General features: G+C 38.9%; 4 protein-coding genes across 7 annotated transcripts in view; 3 read left to right on the top strand and 1 right to left on the bottom strand.

Moving 5' to 3' along the window:
• LOC143259021 (protein Fe65 homolog) overlaps nucleotides 1-12014 on the bottom strand; it is a 324885-nt gene that overhangs the window by 260487 nt on the left and 52384 nt on the right. For all 4 annotated transcript variants that reach the window (XM_076519760.1, XM_076519754.1, XM_076519758.1 and 1 more), the window contains exon 2: nucleotides 992-1049. The gene's annotated coding sequence lies outside the window, so the exon portion shown is untranslated. The remainder of the gene's footprint in view (nucleotides 1-991; nucleotides 1050-12014) is intronic.
• Nucleotides 2149-5443, top strand: LOC143259026 (cytochrome P450 9e2-like). Its single transcript, XM_076519769.1, has one exon. The coding sequence runs from the start codon at nucleotides 2288-2290 to the stop codon at nucleotides 3791-3793; it is 1506 nt and encodes a 501-aa protein (XP_076375884.1). The 5' UTR covers nucleotides 2149-2287; the 3' UTR covers nucleotides 3794-5443.
• LOC143259029 (cytochrome P450 9e2-like) lies at nucleotides 5774-7449 on the top strand. The gene has a single exon (XM_076519772.1). It carries the CDS (start codon nucleotides 5844-5846, stop codon nucleotides 7347-7349), a length of 1506 nt encoding a protein of 501 aa, XP_076375887.1. The 5' UTR covers nucleotides 5774-5843; the 3' UTR covers nucleotides 7350-7449.
• Nucleotides 9452-11200, top strand: LOC143259027 (cytochrome P450 9e2-like). The gene has a single exon (XM_076519770.1). It carries the CDS (start codon nucleotides 9537-9539, stop codon nucleotides 11040-11042), a length of 1506 nt encoding a protein of 501 aa, XP_076375885.1. The 5' UTR covers nucleotides 9452-9536; the 3' UTR covers nucleotides 11043-11200.

Raw genomic sequence — 12014 nt, forward strand, 5'->3', positions numbered from 1 at the left:
ATCGCCATTTTTGGCTAGGAGCACATTATACGCATGTGCCTGTGCTTTGCGTGGGTGTATGTGTATTATTTACGCAACCACGGGCGAGCGAGCGCGCGTCGAGAGCCTGGAGACGTAGAACAATCGAGACAAAGTGGAACAATCGCTGCAATTGCAAGATCCAAGAGCGTTGACTTATCCTTAAAGCAGAAACTTCAGTTTCGTGGAAATTCAGTATGGCGGCTAATTTGGGACTAATAGCAAGGGATCGTTTCTGCCAATAAGGGAAATGCTTTTACCCAGTAGAGTAAGTACCTGCCAGGGCGTTAACATGGACGGTTTGGTTGGATTCGGTCCTACACTTTTCTCAGCTGACTTCTTCTGAGCAAGGGACAGTAGATAAGTAACAGTTTGTCCAATGTTTACAACAAAGTCTGGGAATAATTACGGTAAGTAATCATTTCTGAATGTGCACTGAAGATAAGTTCTATGTGACGGTAAGTGATCTTGGAATATGTTTATTTTTTATTATTTTTTATTTTTATTATAAGTCAATGAATTAATTCTAGAACGAATTATATTAAAATTAAAATGTTTAGGAATTATAAAAATATTTCTTAGAGCTACAGTTTCGAAAGTAGTTGTGATTGAAACTTTAAATGTGACACGTTATATGAATAATTTTAATTTTTTTCAACAGAAATCATGTGATACGCTGCACATTCATCTACGATATATGTGCTCTTCGTCGTCAAATCACTTTTTATTGTAAATATGTTAAACTTAAAAAAATCCTTTTTGCAGCCGTGTATCAAAATTTGGATATTATTTATATTATTTATTTGTACGAATATTCCTTGAAAAACGAGAATGAAGGAATTGCATACATCTACAATAGTAATAAAGGTCACGTTAACTGTACAAAAGATTATATTGTTATTGTTCCGAAAATCTATTGTAATTCAAGCCAAAACAGTTCGTACAGTAGAATATGATTTAAAAAGAAACTTACCAAAGTTTTCATAAAGGTCATTGGTCCGTGGTGGCTTCTGCATTAAAAGGAAGTATATCTGTAACAAACGGCGTAGTTTTTAATAAACATGACATGCTGATAGGGGAACATATCAATTTAGTATGAAATGTCAGCATTTCATTATCGCTGTTACCAAGAAACACGCCAAGTTTATTTCTGACTTTGGTATTCACAAGTTAGCTAAGAACCGAAATTTAACTTGAAGAGAAAACCTAGACTAATTTAATCTCAATACTTTCTACAAATTAGACTTTCCTTACATCGATCCGTCAATAATATTAGAATGATTTAAAAGTATAGGAAAACCAAGAACTGTTAAATTATCAGGAAAAATATATTTGTTTCTTATTAATAATATAGTATTACGCGCTTATGCTTCTTATTTAAAACTTATACAATGTGTTTTAAGCAAGGACGTACAGTGGTCGTGGAAAGTGTGTCAACAGCTTTCAGACTAACTAGTTTGTAAGATAACAAGTAAAAATGTTTTGCTATCATTCTAATTTGGTTGGAATTATACAAATATTCAAAAATGGTGACTCTTCAACTTTTTTATCTGAGCCTATTTTCAATGTGCATGCAAATTACCGAAATACTTAAATATCCATTGCAGTTTCAGATATAAAAGATCAGAAAATATCATGTATTAAATTTTTTATCATACCAATCAATTAAAGTTTTCCTTAAATATTTTTGATTCATTATCTACCAATTTAACCGGTCTAATATCTCAGCAAACTTCAAGTCATTTAGTCCAATTTTACAAAAAGGTATTCCACCACCACTCTAGGTATTCCTTTCAAGACGACAATTCAAAATCGCAATAATCCTTGTACCAACTTAACTAGATTTCATCAAATGGGACAATAATTTAAGCTTTAAAAATTAGTAGTACTATGTAAAGAACTCTTCTATCAATATCTCACAAAATCGTTACAGTTTCAGTAACTGTGAAATAAAAATTTCGAAATCCCTCGTATCAATCTATGCTGTAACTATGCACAACAAATATAAGGTATACGGGAAACGCGGAGAACATCGTTAATGACAGGCCACTGCAACAGAGTTGCATTCGATCAACCTTGATGACGAGAGAGATTCTATTTACAGCGCAGCCGACAGTCTCCCCCGCTCCACATCACAACACCTACGTGCAACGATCATCGTCTCTGAACTCCATGTATGCGGAATAAAGACAACATTTAATTCTCAACTTCTAACGCAGTAGTCGGCGTTGAACTATCATATTGCTCGCACTGCGCAGGAGACGCCACAATGGATAGTTTAACATGGACACTACTTCTCGGAGCACTCGTGCTACTTGTGATCTACTTTGTGAAAAAGTACACGTTCTGGCAGCGACGAAAAATCCCGATACCGGACGGATACTGGCTATTCCTGGGCCACATGTGGCCGGTGTACACGGTCACGAAAAGCATGACGGATCATTTCGAGGACCTGTACAAGAAGTGCAACAAACACAGCATGTACGGCTTATACGACGGATTCACGTCTGCTTTGGTGGTGCGTGAGCCGCATCTAATAAAGACGGTCATGCAGAGCAGCTTTGCAAGTTTCCAAAAAAATGGATTTCAAGTATCGCCGAAGAAGGATCCTCTATTAGCCACGCACCCGTTCTTCAACTCGGGCGAAGTGTGGCAGAACGGAAGGAAGCGAATGACCAACGCGTTTTCCAACGCCCGCCTGAAAAATCTGTTCGCCGTTGCGATCCAGGTGAGCAAGAAGCAGCAAACATTCTTGGAGATGCAGCTAAAGTCGAAGGACCAGTACGAGGTCGAGCTGAAACACTTTTTCGGACGGTTCACGGCCGAGTTCGTGGCGAACGCTGGATTAGGCATCGAAGGGTACAGCTACGAGGACAATCCGCCGCCGAATTCCTTCCACTCGATCGGCCTGATGATGTTCAATCCGAATTTGTTGTCCGCTTTCATAACCAATCTCGCGTTCATGAAATCGAACATAGCAGTCTTCCTCGGAATCCCGTTACTGGACAAACGAGTCGACAAGTTCTTCAGGCAGGTCGTGCACGACAACTTGGAATTTAGACTCAAGGATCCGTCACCCAAATACGATTTTTTCCAGCTGATGATCGACCAGGAGCATGCCGAGGGAGAAATGTACGAGGAGCGGATCGTCTCACACGCACTCTCCCTTTTCCTTGACGGATTCGAGACCAGCAGGTTGACGCTTGCCTACGCCGGCCTCAGTTTGGCCATGCATCCAGAGATTCAGGAGAAACTGAGGTACGAGATTCGTACGACGCTAGCTAAGAACGACGGAGTGCTCACGTTCGAGGCTCTGAAGGAGTTGAAGTACATGGACCAAGTGATTAGTGAGTCGCAACGTCGCTATCCCATTGGGGTCTACCTGAAGAAAGTGTGTACTAATGAGTGTGAACTGGTTGGTTCGGATGGTTTGAGTGTACACGTGAAACCTGGTATGGAAGTGTACATACCGATGACTCCCATGCACCATGATGCAGAGTATTGGAGCAATCCGGAGGCGTTCGATCCTGACCGATTCAGCGAAGAAAGGAAGCAAGATATCGAGAAGATTACTTTTCTTCCTTTCGGGGAAGGTCCGCGCATGTGCGTCGGAATGAGGATGGCCCTCCTACTGATCAAATCCTGTTTGGCTACTTTGTTGAACAATTATAAGATAGAGATGTCCCCGAAAACTACAGTTCCCTTGAAATGGTCCAAATATCATTTCTTGCCCGAGCCTATTACCGGTGCTTGGGTAAAAATTTCGAAAGTGTAAACTATTTGTTATCTGTGGTTTTTGTTTCTACTTGTTTTCATCTCTTAAATGTAGTTGTAGAATTTATAAATAATTTTCAATAAAAAACAACACGAAGTTTGTTGCACGCGCTGTCGTGTTTTTCATTCCCTGCAATCATTCTACGATTGCACGGTTATTTCGGTTGGTGTTTTGGTTTTCGATACTAATTCACCATTTTGAATCATTGTTGAAACAATCGCCTGTTCATTTCTTCTAAATGGATTCTCAGTAGATCGTAGATTTTACTGAGACTACAAATTGATAAAATTCGCACGGTATCGTCTCTCAATCTTGCGTTCGTCAGTTTCAGCCAACGTGCACCATCTGCCTTAGTAATGATAACAATGACGTAACCGCACCAAGCGTGCAATTTTATGCAATTGACAAACGTCTGGAAAATTTGATGCACGCGAACGGCTACCGATTTTTAGATACTTTATTTGAAATCATTAATAATGTTTTGACTGCATCCCAAATTTTTTTAAACTTCTCATTGGCTGTTTCGATCCTCGAACAGCACAATGATTCTTAATTTTACATTTGTCACTTACTTCCTCACTGAATCAAACTACAAACTAATTGATGTCCTAAGAGTATTAAAAGTCTGTTTATTATAATCATAATGTTTATTATAATTTCATGATATACAGTGACTCGCATTAATATTCGGACACGATATTGTTAGAAGAATTATTGCTCCTTTTTATCGTTTATGATAGTATTGAATCAATTGTTTTCTCATAGAATAAAGCACTTCTTAAAGTAAGTAGAAATATAAATTTTGTTTATTTATTGCACATGTTCTTTTGTATAATAAGCGATAAACAAGATTGTATCAAAATTTAAGGTCGCAAAAATATTCGGACAGTGAATGAATTACATTAATTTTATGTAAAATGAAAATCTTTTTAATCATGTTATCATAATATTAATATTTTGTCGGTTGACCCTTTTGTTTTATTACGTCATGTAATCGCTTAGGCATGTTACACATGATTTTATATAAATAATCCGGCGAAATCCGTTTCCATTCGTCTAACAATCGTTGTTTTATCTTTATTGTTGTCTTTGTAGGTGTTGTACGAATTTTGCAGTCCAATTGATCCCATAAGTTTTCAATTGGATTTAAATGAGGCGATTGAGGAGGAGGATGCGGTACTTTTGGACAATTGTATAATAAATATTCCTATACAATTCTGGCCTTGTGTTTAGGATCATTGTCCTGATAAAACTTAAAACTGTACGTATACCCATATTTACAGCACTTGTAATTAAATTTTTTTAAAAAAATGTCCAAATACTTTATTTTGTCCATAATACCATCGATAAAACCTAGTTCACCTACACCTACAGACGAGACTCCACTATAACTATAACCCCATACTATTACACTCCCACCATCGTGTTTCGCTGTCGGTCTTAAAATTAAAAAGATTTTCATTTTATACAAAATTAATGTAATTCATTCACTGTCCAAATATTTTTGCGACGTTAAATTTTGATACAATCTTGTGTATCGCTTATTATACAAAAGAACATGTGCAATAAATAAACAACATTTATGTTTCCGATGTAACCTTTTGTTTCCTCACTTGTGTGTCGTTCACAATAAATAAAGTTTGTGTTTTACTGTATTTTTTATTTACCTTATACCAAGCGACCCTTAATTCCCCGTTACCTTTAATTACAAAGAATATATTATTTAGTAAATTTCGTATCAATGCGCCTAATCGTCAATTTATCGCTAGGAATTGTATAGGGTAAATAGGAAATTCGCAAGTCATCGTTTATGAGATGCAAATGCAATACACTTCCGAGTCGAGCAGCGTGTCCGATCAATCACGACTGCTCAAGCGTTTAAATTTTCAGCGTTTACGCCTGTCTCCTACTTGCATACATAATTGCTATGACGTTTATCGTTCCCGATCGCAACGTATGAAGCACAAGTACAAGAATCGAAACTCATTTTACAACGCAGTAGTCAACGTTTAACTAGTAGGTCGCCTGCACTGCATACAAAAACGCCAACATGGAGAGTTCGACATTGGCACTACTCCTCGGAGCGCTCGTGCTAATTCTGACGTACTTTGTGAAGACGTACACGTTCTGGCAGCGACGAAAGATCCCGATTCCGGATGGATACTGGCCGCTTCTGGGCCACATGTGGCCCGTGTACACGGTCACAAAGAACATTACCGATCATTTCGAGGACCTGTACAAGAAGTGCAACAAACACAGCATGTACGGCCTGTACGACGGACTTACGCCTGTGCTGGTGGTGCGTGAGCCGCGTCTAATGAAGACGGTCATGCAAAACAGCTTTGCAAATTTTCAAAAAAATGGATTTGAAGTATCGCCGAAGAAAGATCCACTATTAGCCATGAATGCGTTCTTCAGCTCGGGCGAAGCGTGGCAGAAAGCAAGAAAGCGATTGACAAACGCGTTTTCCAACGCCCATCTGAAAAATCTGTTTCCCGCCGTGGTCCAGGTGAGCAAGAAGCAGCAAACGTTCCTGGAGACGCACCTGAAGTCGATGGACCACTACGAGGTCGAGCTGAAACACTTCTTTGGACGATTCATGGCCGAGTCTGTAGCAAACGCAGGTTTGGGCATCGAAGGGTTTAGCTACGAGAACGAACCGCCGCCGAATTCCTTCCACTCGATCGGCCTGATGATGTTCAATCCGAGTTACTTGACTCTGATGATATCTACTATCGTATTCTTGAATCCAAGTATAGGAAACTTCCTAGGAATCCCGTTACTGGGTAAACATTTGGACGCGTTCTTCAGGCAGGTGGTGCACGAGAACTTGAACTTCAGACGCAAGGATCAGTCACCCAAGCACGACTTCTTTCAGGTGATGATCGGGCAGGAGAATTCGGAGGGAGAAATGAACGAGGAGCGAATCGCGGCTAACATACTCTCTCTTTTCTTCGACGGATTCGAGGCCACCAGGCTGACGATAGCCTTCGTCGGCTACCAGTTAGCCAAGCATCCCGAGATTCAGGAGAAGCTGAGGAACGAGATTCGTACGACGATAGCTACGAACGACGGGGTGCTAACGTTCGATGCTCTGAAGGAGTTAAAGTATATGGACCAAGTGATCAGCGAGTCGCAACGTCGCCATTCTGCTATGGTCTTCCTGAAGAAGGTGTGCACTAATGAGTGCGAACTGATCGGTTCTGACGGATTGAGTGTACTCATGAAACCTGGAATGGATGTGTATATACCGATTGTCCCCGTACACCATGATCCCGAGTATTGGAACGACCCGGACGTGTTTGATCCGGATCGATTCAGCGAAGAGAGGAAGGAAGACATCGAGAAGATGACTTTTCTTCCTTACGGGGAGGGGCCGCGCATGTGCGTTGGAATGAAGATAGCTATGCTATTCATCAAAACCTGCCTGGCTAGTTTATTGAACAATTATAAGATAGAGATGTCGCCGAAAACTACAGTTCCGTTGAAGTGGTCCAAATATCATTTCTTGTCCGAGCCTATTACCGGTATTTGGGTTAAAGTTTCGAAAGTGTGAAGTATTTTCCTGTCTCCGCTCTTTTTGTTTGTACTTGATCCTAGATTTTAAATCTAGTTGCAGAATTTATACTTAATTTGTAATAAAAAACAACATGAAATTTGTTGTACGCGTTGTGATGTTTTTGTTCAATCCTTCAACAATTTTCTGTTGCCGTTTTGATTTCTGATTGTACTTCACCTCTATGAATCATTAAAACCTGCACGTTCCTTGTAAATAACTTCAGAACAGATCGTGGATTTCACATAATCTATAAATTGATAAAATTCGCGTCATTTTCCTTCATACATGAGTTTATCAATTTCAGCCAATGATCACCATCTGGATGTGTGCGTTATTAAAGATAATAACGCCATGGTATAAACAAACAATAATGAGTCTGAATTGAATCTGGTAACCCTGTTCCTGTGTGTTACAGAATTATTCACTTAAGAAGTGACACGAGTGTAAACGAATGCCCTATTGAAACGATTACTTTATGAATTTGTAGCGATTAATTAATATTTCAAAGTGTTGGAGTTGTTTTTGTTTTAATATCATAAACGTATTAACTTTGCAGGTTTCAATTAAGGGGCGCAGTTTGCCAATATTATAGTGCCCACAAATTATAAAGAATCCTTTTTCTTTCTTAATGTTTTATTCCTGTGTAATTACGCAAGACAAAAATTGTTTAAATGGATGTAGAAATCGTGTAAAACTGAAGATCGCAATGTCTATTATAATTATGTTTCGGATGTCGAGGATTTAAAGAAGATGTCTTGTTCACAAGCTTTGCCCGAATAATTTATATTTTATAATATATTGTTGCGAATTACACCATTTCTCTCGCGTCGCGGCATTTTATTTACAATAAAGTATAGTAACTATAACACAATTCGATACAATAACAATTCAGATCTTTCAGAAGTGGGATGTTGATAGTTCGACGGTCCGATCTCGACTCCTCGATTGTCCGTTGATAACACACCTCCGTGGCAACCCCTCTCTTCTATTATTCTTTAAGGAGTTGTTCACAACAGGGCAGTTTCACATTACAGCGACTTGATTTGGACGAGTCGCCGTAACAATATTTATTTATAGTTTATTTTAATGTGGTCTGATTTAATGTGAAGAAATGAGCAATCTTCTAGATCATCCTAGGACCAATGACCAAGATAACCAGGGATCTACAGTAACTTAATGGATCATATTACATCTCCTTTTGATTCTGTATTATAATTTTTTTAATAAATTAGATAGTCTTAGGATTAACTGTTTACATAGGTATTTATGAATCAGTGAAGATAGCATAACTGATTCTTTCTGAATCACAAATTTTCTCTACGCAGCTTGTAGTAATATAATAGCATATCCATAAGCGATATTATTTTCAGCTTACATAAGGTCATAGACATTTTGGTCAATAAAATTGTTTTCTTGACAATCGATACACTGGATTCGCTAAATCGTATACTATGTACCGGTGTAAATATACTGTTTCTTGTTGATGCAATAATAATATATTTTATCCATGTTAATGCCTCTTATTCAACCCTCGCAAGGCGGTGACTGTGCAAATTTTGACCCAGACTACTTAAATCGTTCACTTAAAATATATTACTGTTAAATTAGGATCATCAGCAATACTAATACGTTTGGAAAATTGCCAAACAAACTCTAGAATTGTTATAAATGGTACAATTATGAAAATAAAGCCACGATCGGAAATTTTTGTCGAGTATTTTTAATGCTGAGAAACTTTTTTGATACACCCTTATGTTTTTTTTTTGACTTCTATATCATTCATAATAAATGAAGTTTGTGCTTCACTGTTGTTATTTATTATCTTTCAAGCTATCCTTAATTCCTCGTTACTTTTAATTGAAAACACCATTTTACAATGAATGTTTTTAGTAAATCTTGTATTAACGCGTCTGATCGGAAACTTATCGCCAGGGGTTGTGTATGGCAAATAAGAAAATTGCAAGTCAACCTTCATGAGACGCAAATGCGACACACTGCGAGCAGAGCAGTGCGTCGGTTCAATCACGACGGTTACACTTGTCCCCCACTTACATTGATCGAGCCTATGTCTATCGCTCCTAATCGCACATGTAAAGTACAAATACAAGACTCGACACTCGTTCTGCAAAGCAGTAGTCGACGTTTAACTGGCAGATCGCCCTCACAGCGTAGAAGAACGCTATCATGGTAAATACGACATTGGCACTACTCCTCGGGTCACTCGTGCTACTTGCGATCTACTTTGTGAAGAAGTACACGTTCTGGCAGCGACGGAAGATCCCGATTCCGGATGGATACTGGCCGCTTCTGGGCCACATGTGGCCCGTGTACACGGTCACAAAGAACATGACGAACCACATCGAGGACCTGTACAAGAAGTGCAATAAACACAGCATGTATGGTCTGTACGACGGATTCACGCCTGCTCTGGTGGTGCGTGAGCCTCATCTAATAAAGACGGTCATGCAGAGCAGCTTTGCAAATTTCCACAAAAATGGATTTAAGGTGTCGCCGAAGATAGATCCGCTATTAGCCATGAATCCGTTCTTCAATATAGGCGAAGCATGGCAAAACGCAAGAAAGCAATTCAGCAATGCGTTTTCCAACGCTCGCCTGAAAAACCTGTTCCCCGCCGTGGTCCAGGTGAGTAAGAAGCAGCAAACGTTCCTGGAGACGCACCTGAAGTCGAAGGACCAGTACGAGGTCGAGCTGAAACACTTCTTCGGACGGTTCATGGCCGAGTCGGTGGCAAACGTAGGTTTGGGCATCGAAGGTTTCAGCTACGAGGACCATCCGCCACCGAATTCCTTTCACTCGATCGGCCTAATAACCTTCAATACGAGTTACTTGAATTCAGTGTTATTCAATATGGGATTCTTGAAACCAGACATAGGAATATTGCTGGGAATCCCGCTAGTGGACAAACAAGTGGATGCGTTCTTCAGGCGGGTCGTGCACGAGAACTTGGACTTCAGACGCAAGGATCAGTCACCTAAGCACGACTTCTTCCAGTTTATGGTCGAGCAGGAGAATTCGGAGGGAGAAATGAACGAGGAGCGAATTGCGTCTAACACACTTTCCCTTTTCTTCGACGGATTCGAGACCAGTAGGTTGACGCTAGCCTTAGTCGGCTATCAGTTAGCTAAGCATCCCGAGATTCAGGAGAAGCTTCGGAAGGAAATTCAAACGACGATCTCATTGAACGGCGGCGTGATAACGTTCGATGCTCTGAAGAATTTGAAGTACATGGACCAAGTGATAAGTGAGTCGCAACGACGTCACCCTATTCTGTCTTTCTTAAAGAAAGTTTGTACTAATGAGTGTGAATTGGTCGGATCGGATGGATTAAGTGTACGTATGAAACCTGGCATGGAAGTGTATATACCGATGTCCCCTGTGCACAATGATGCAGAGTATTGGAGCAATCCGGAGGTTTTCGATCCTGACCGATTCAGCGAGGAAAGGAAGCAAGATATCGAGAAGATTACTTTTCTTCCTTTCGGGGAGGGCCCGCGCATGTGCCCCGGAATGAAAATAGCTACGCTATTTATCAAATCCTGTTTGGCTAGTTTGTTGAATAATTATAAGATAGAGATGTCCCCGAAAACTACAGTTCCGTTGAAGTGGTCCAAATATCATTTCTTGACCGAACCCATTAGTGGTATTTGGGTTAAACTTTCGAAAATGTAACGTAAATACTTATGTAAATTAGAGTGTAAAGTGTAATTTAAATATGGATGCTATATCTGCTCTTTGTTTGACCTTGATCCTATATTTTAAATGCGTTTGTAGAATTTATAACTAATTTATAATAAAAAACAACACGAAGTTTGTTGCATGTGCTATCACGTTTGTGTTTAATCATTCAACAATTGTACGGTTATTTCTGTTATTCCGTTTCCTGATTCTACTTTACTTCTTTGAATCATTTAACCCTGTTTATTTCTCATAAATAAGTTCTGAACGGATCGTAGATTTATCTGACTCTATAAATTGATAAAATTCGCGCGGCATTATCCTTCATGCATGGGTTTATCAATTTCAGCCAATGATCACCATGTGGATGTGTGCGTTATTGAAGATAATAACGCCATGGTATCAACAAACAATAATGAGTCTGAATTGAATCTGGTAACCCTGTTCCTGTGTTACAGAATTATTCGCTTAAGAAGTAACACGAGTGTAAACGAATGCCCTATTGAAACGATTACTTTATGAATTTGTAGCGATTAATTAATATTTCAAAGTGTTGGAGTTGCTTTTGTTTTAATATCATAAACGTATTAACTTTACAGGTTTCAATGAAGGGATGCAGTTTGCCAATATTATAGATGCAGTTTCCCACAAATTATAAAGAATCCTTTTTCTTTCTTAATGTTTTATTCCTGTGTAATTACGCAAGACAAAAATTGTTTAAATGGATGTAGAAATCATGTAAAATTAAAGATCGCAATGTCTGTTGTAATTATGTTTCGGATGTCGAGGATTTAAAGAAAAATGTCTTTTTCACAAGCTTTGCCCGAATAATTTATATTTTATAAAATATTTATTTATAGTTTATTTTAATGTGGTCTGATTTAATGTGAAGAAATGAGCAATCTTCTAGAAATTCTAGGACCTAGATAACCAGGAATGTACAATAACTTCATGTATCATATTGCA

The sequence above is a fragment of the Megalopta genalis genome, chromosome 3 (genome assembly GCF_051020955.1).
Source record: "Megalopta genalis isolate 19385.01 chromosome 3, iyMegGena1_principal, whole genome shotgun sequence".
NCBI lineage: Eukaryota > Metazoa > Arthropoda > Insecta > Hymenoptera > Halictidae > Megalopta > Megalopta genalis.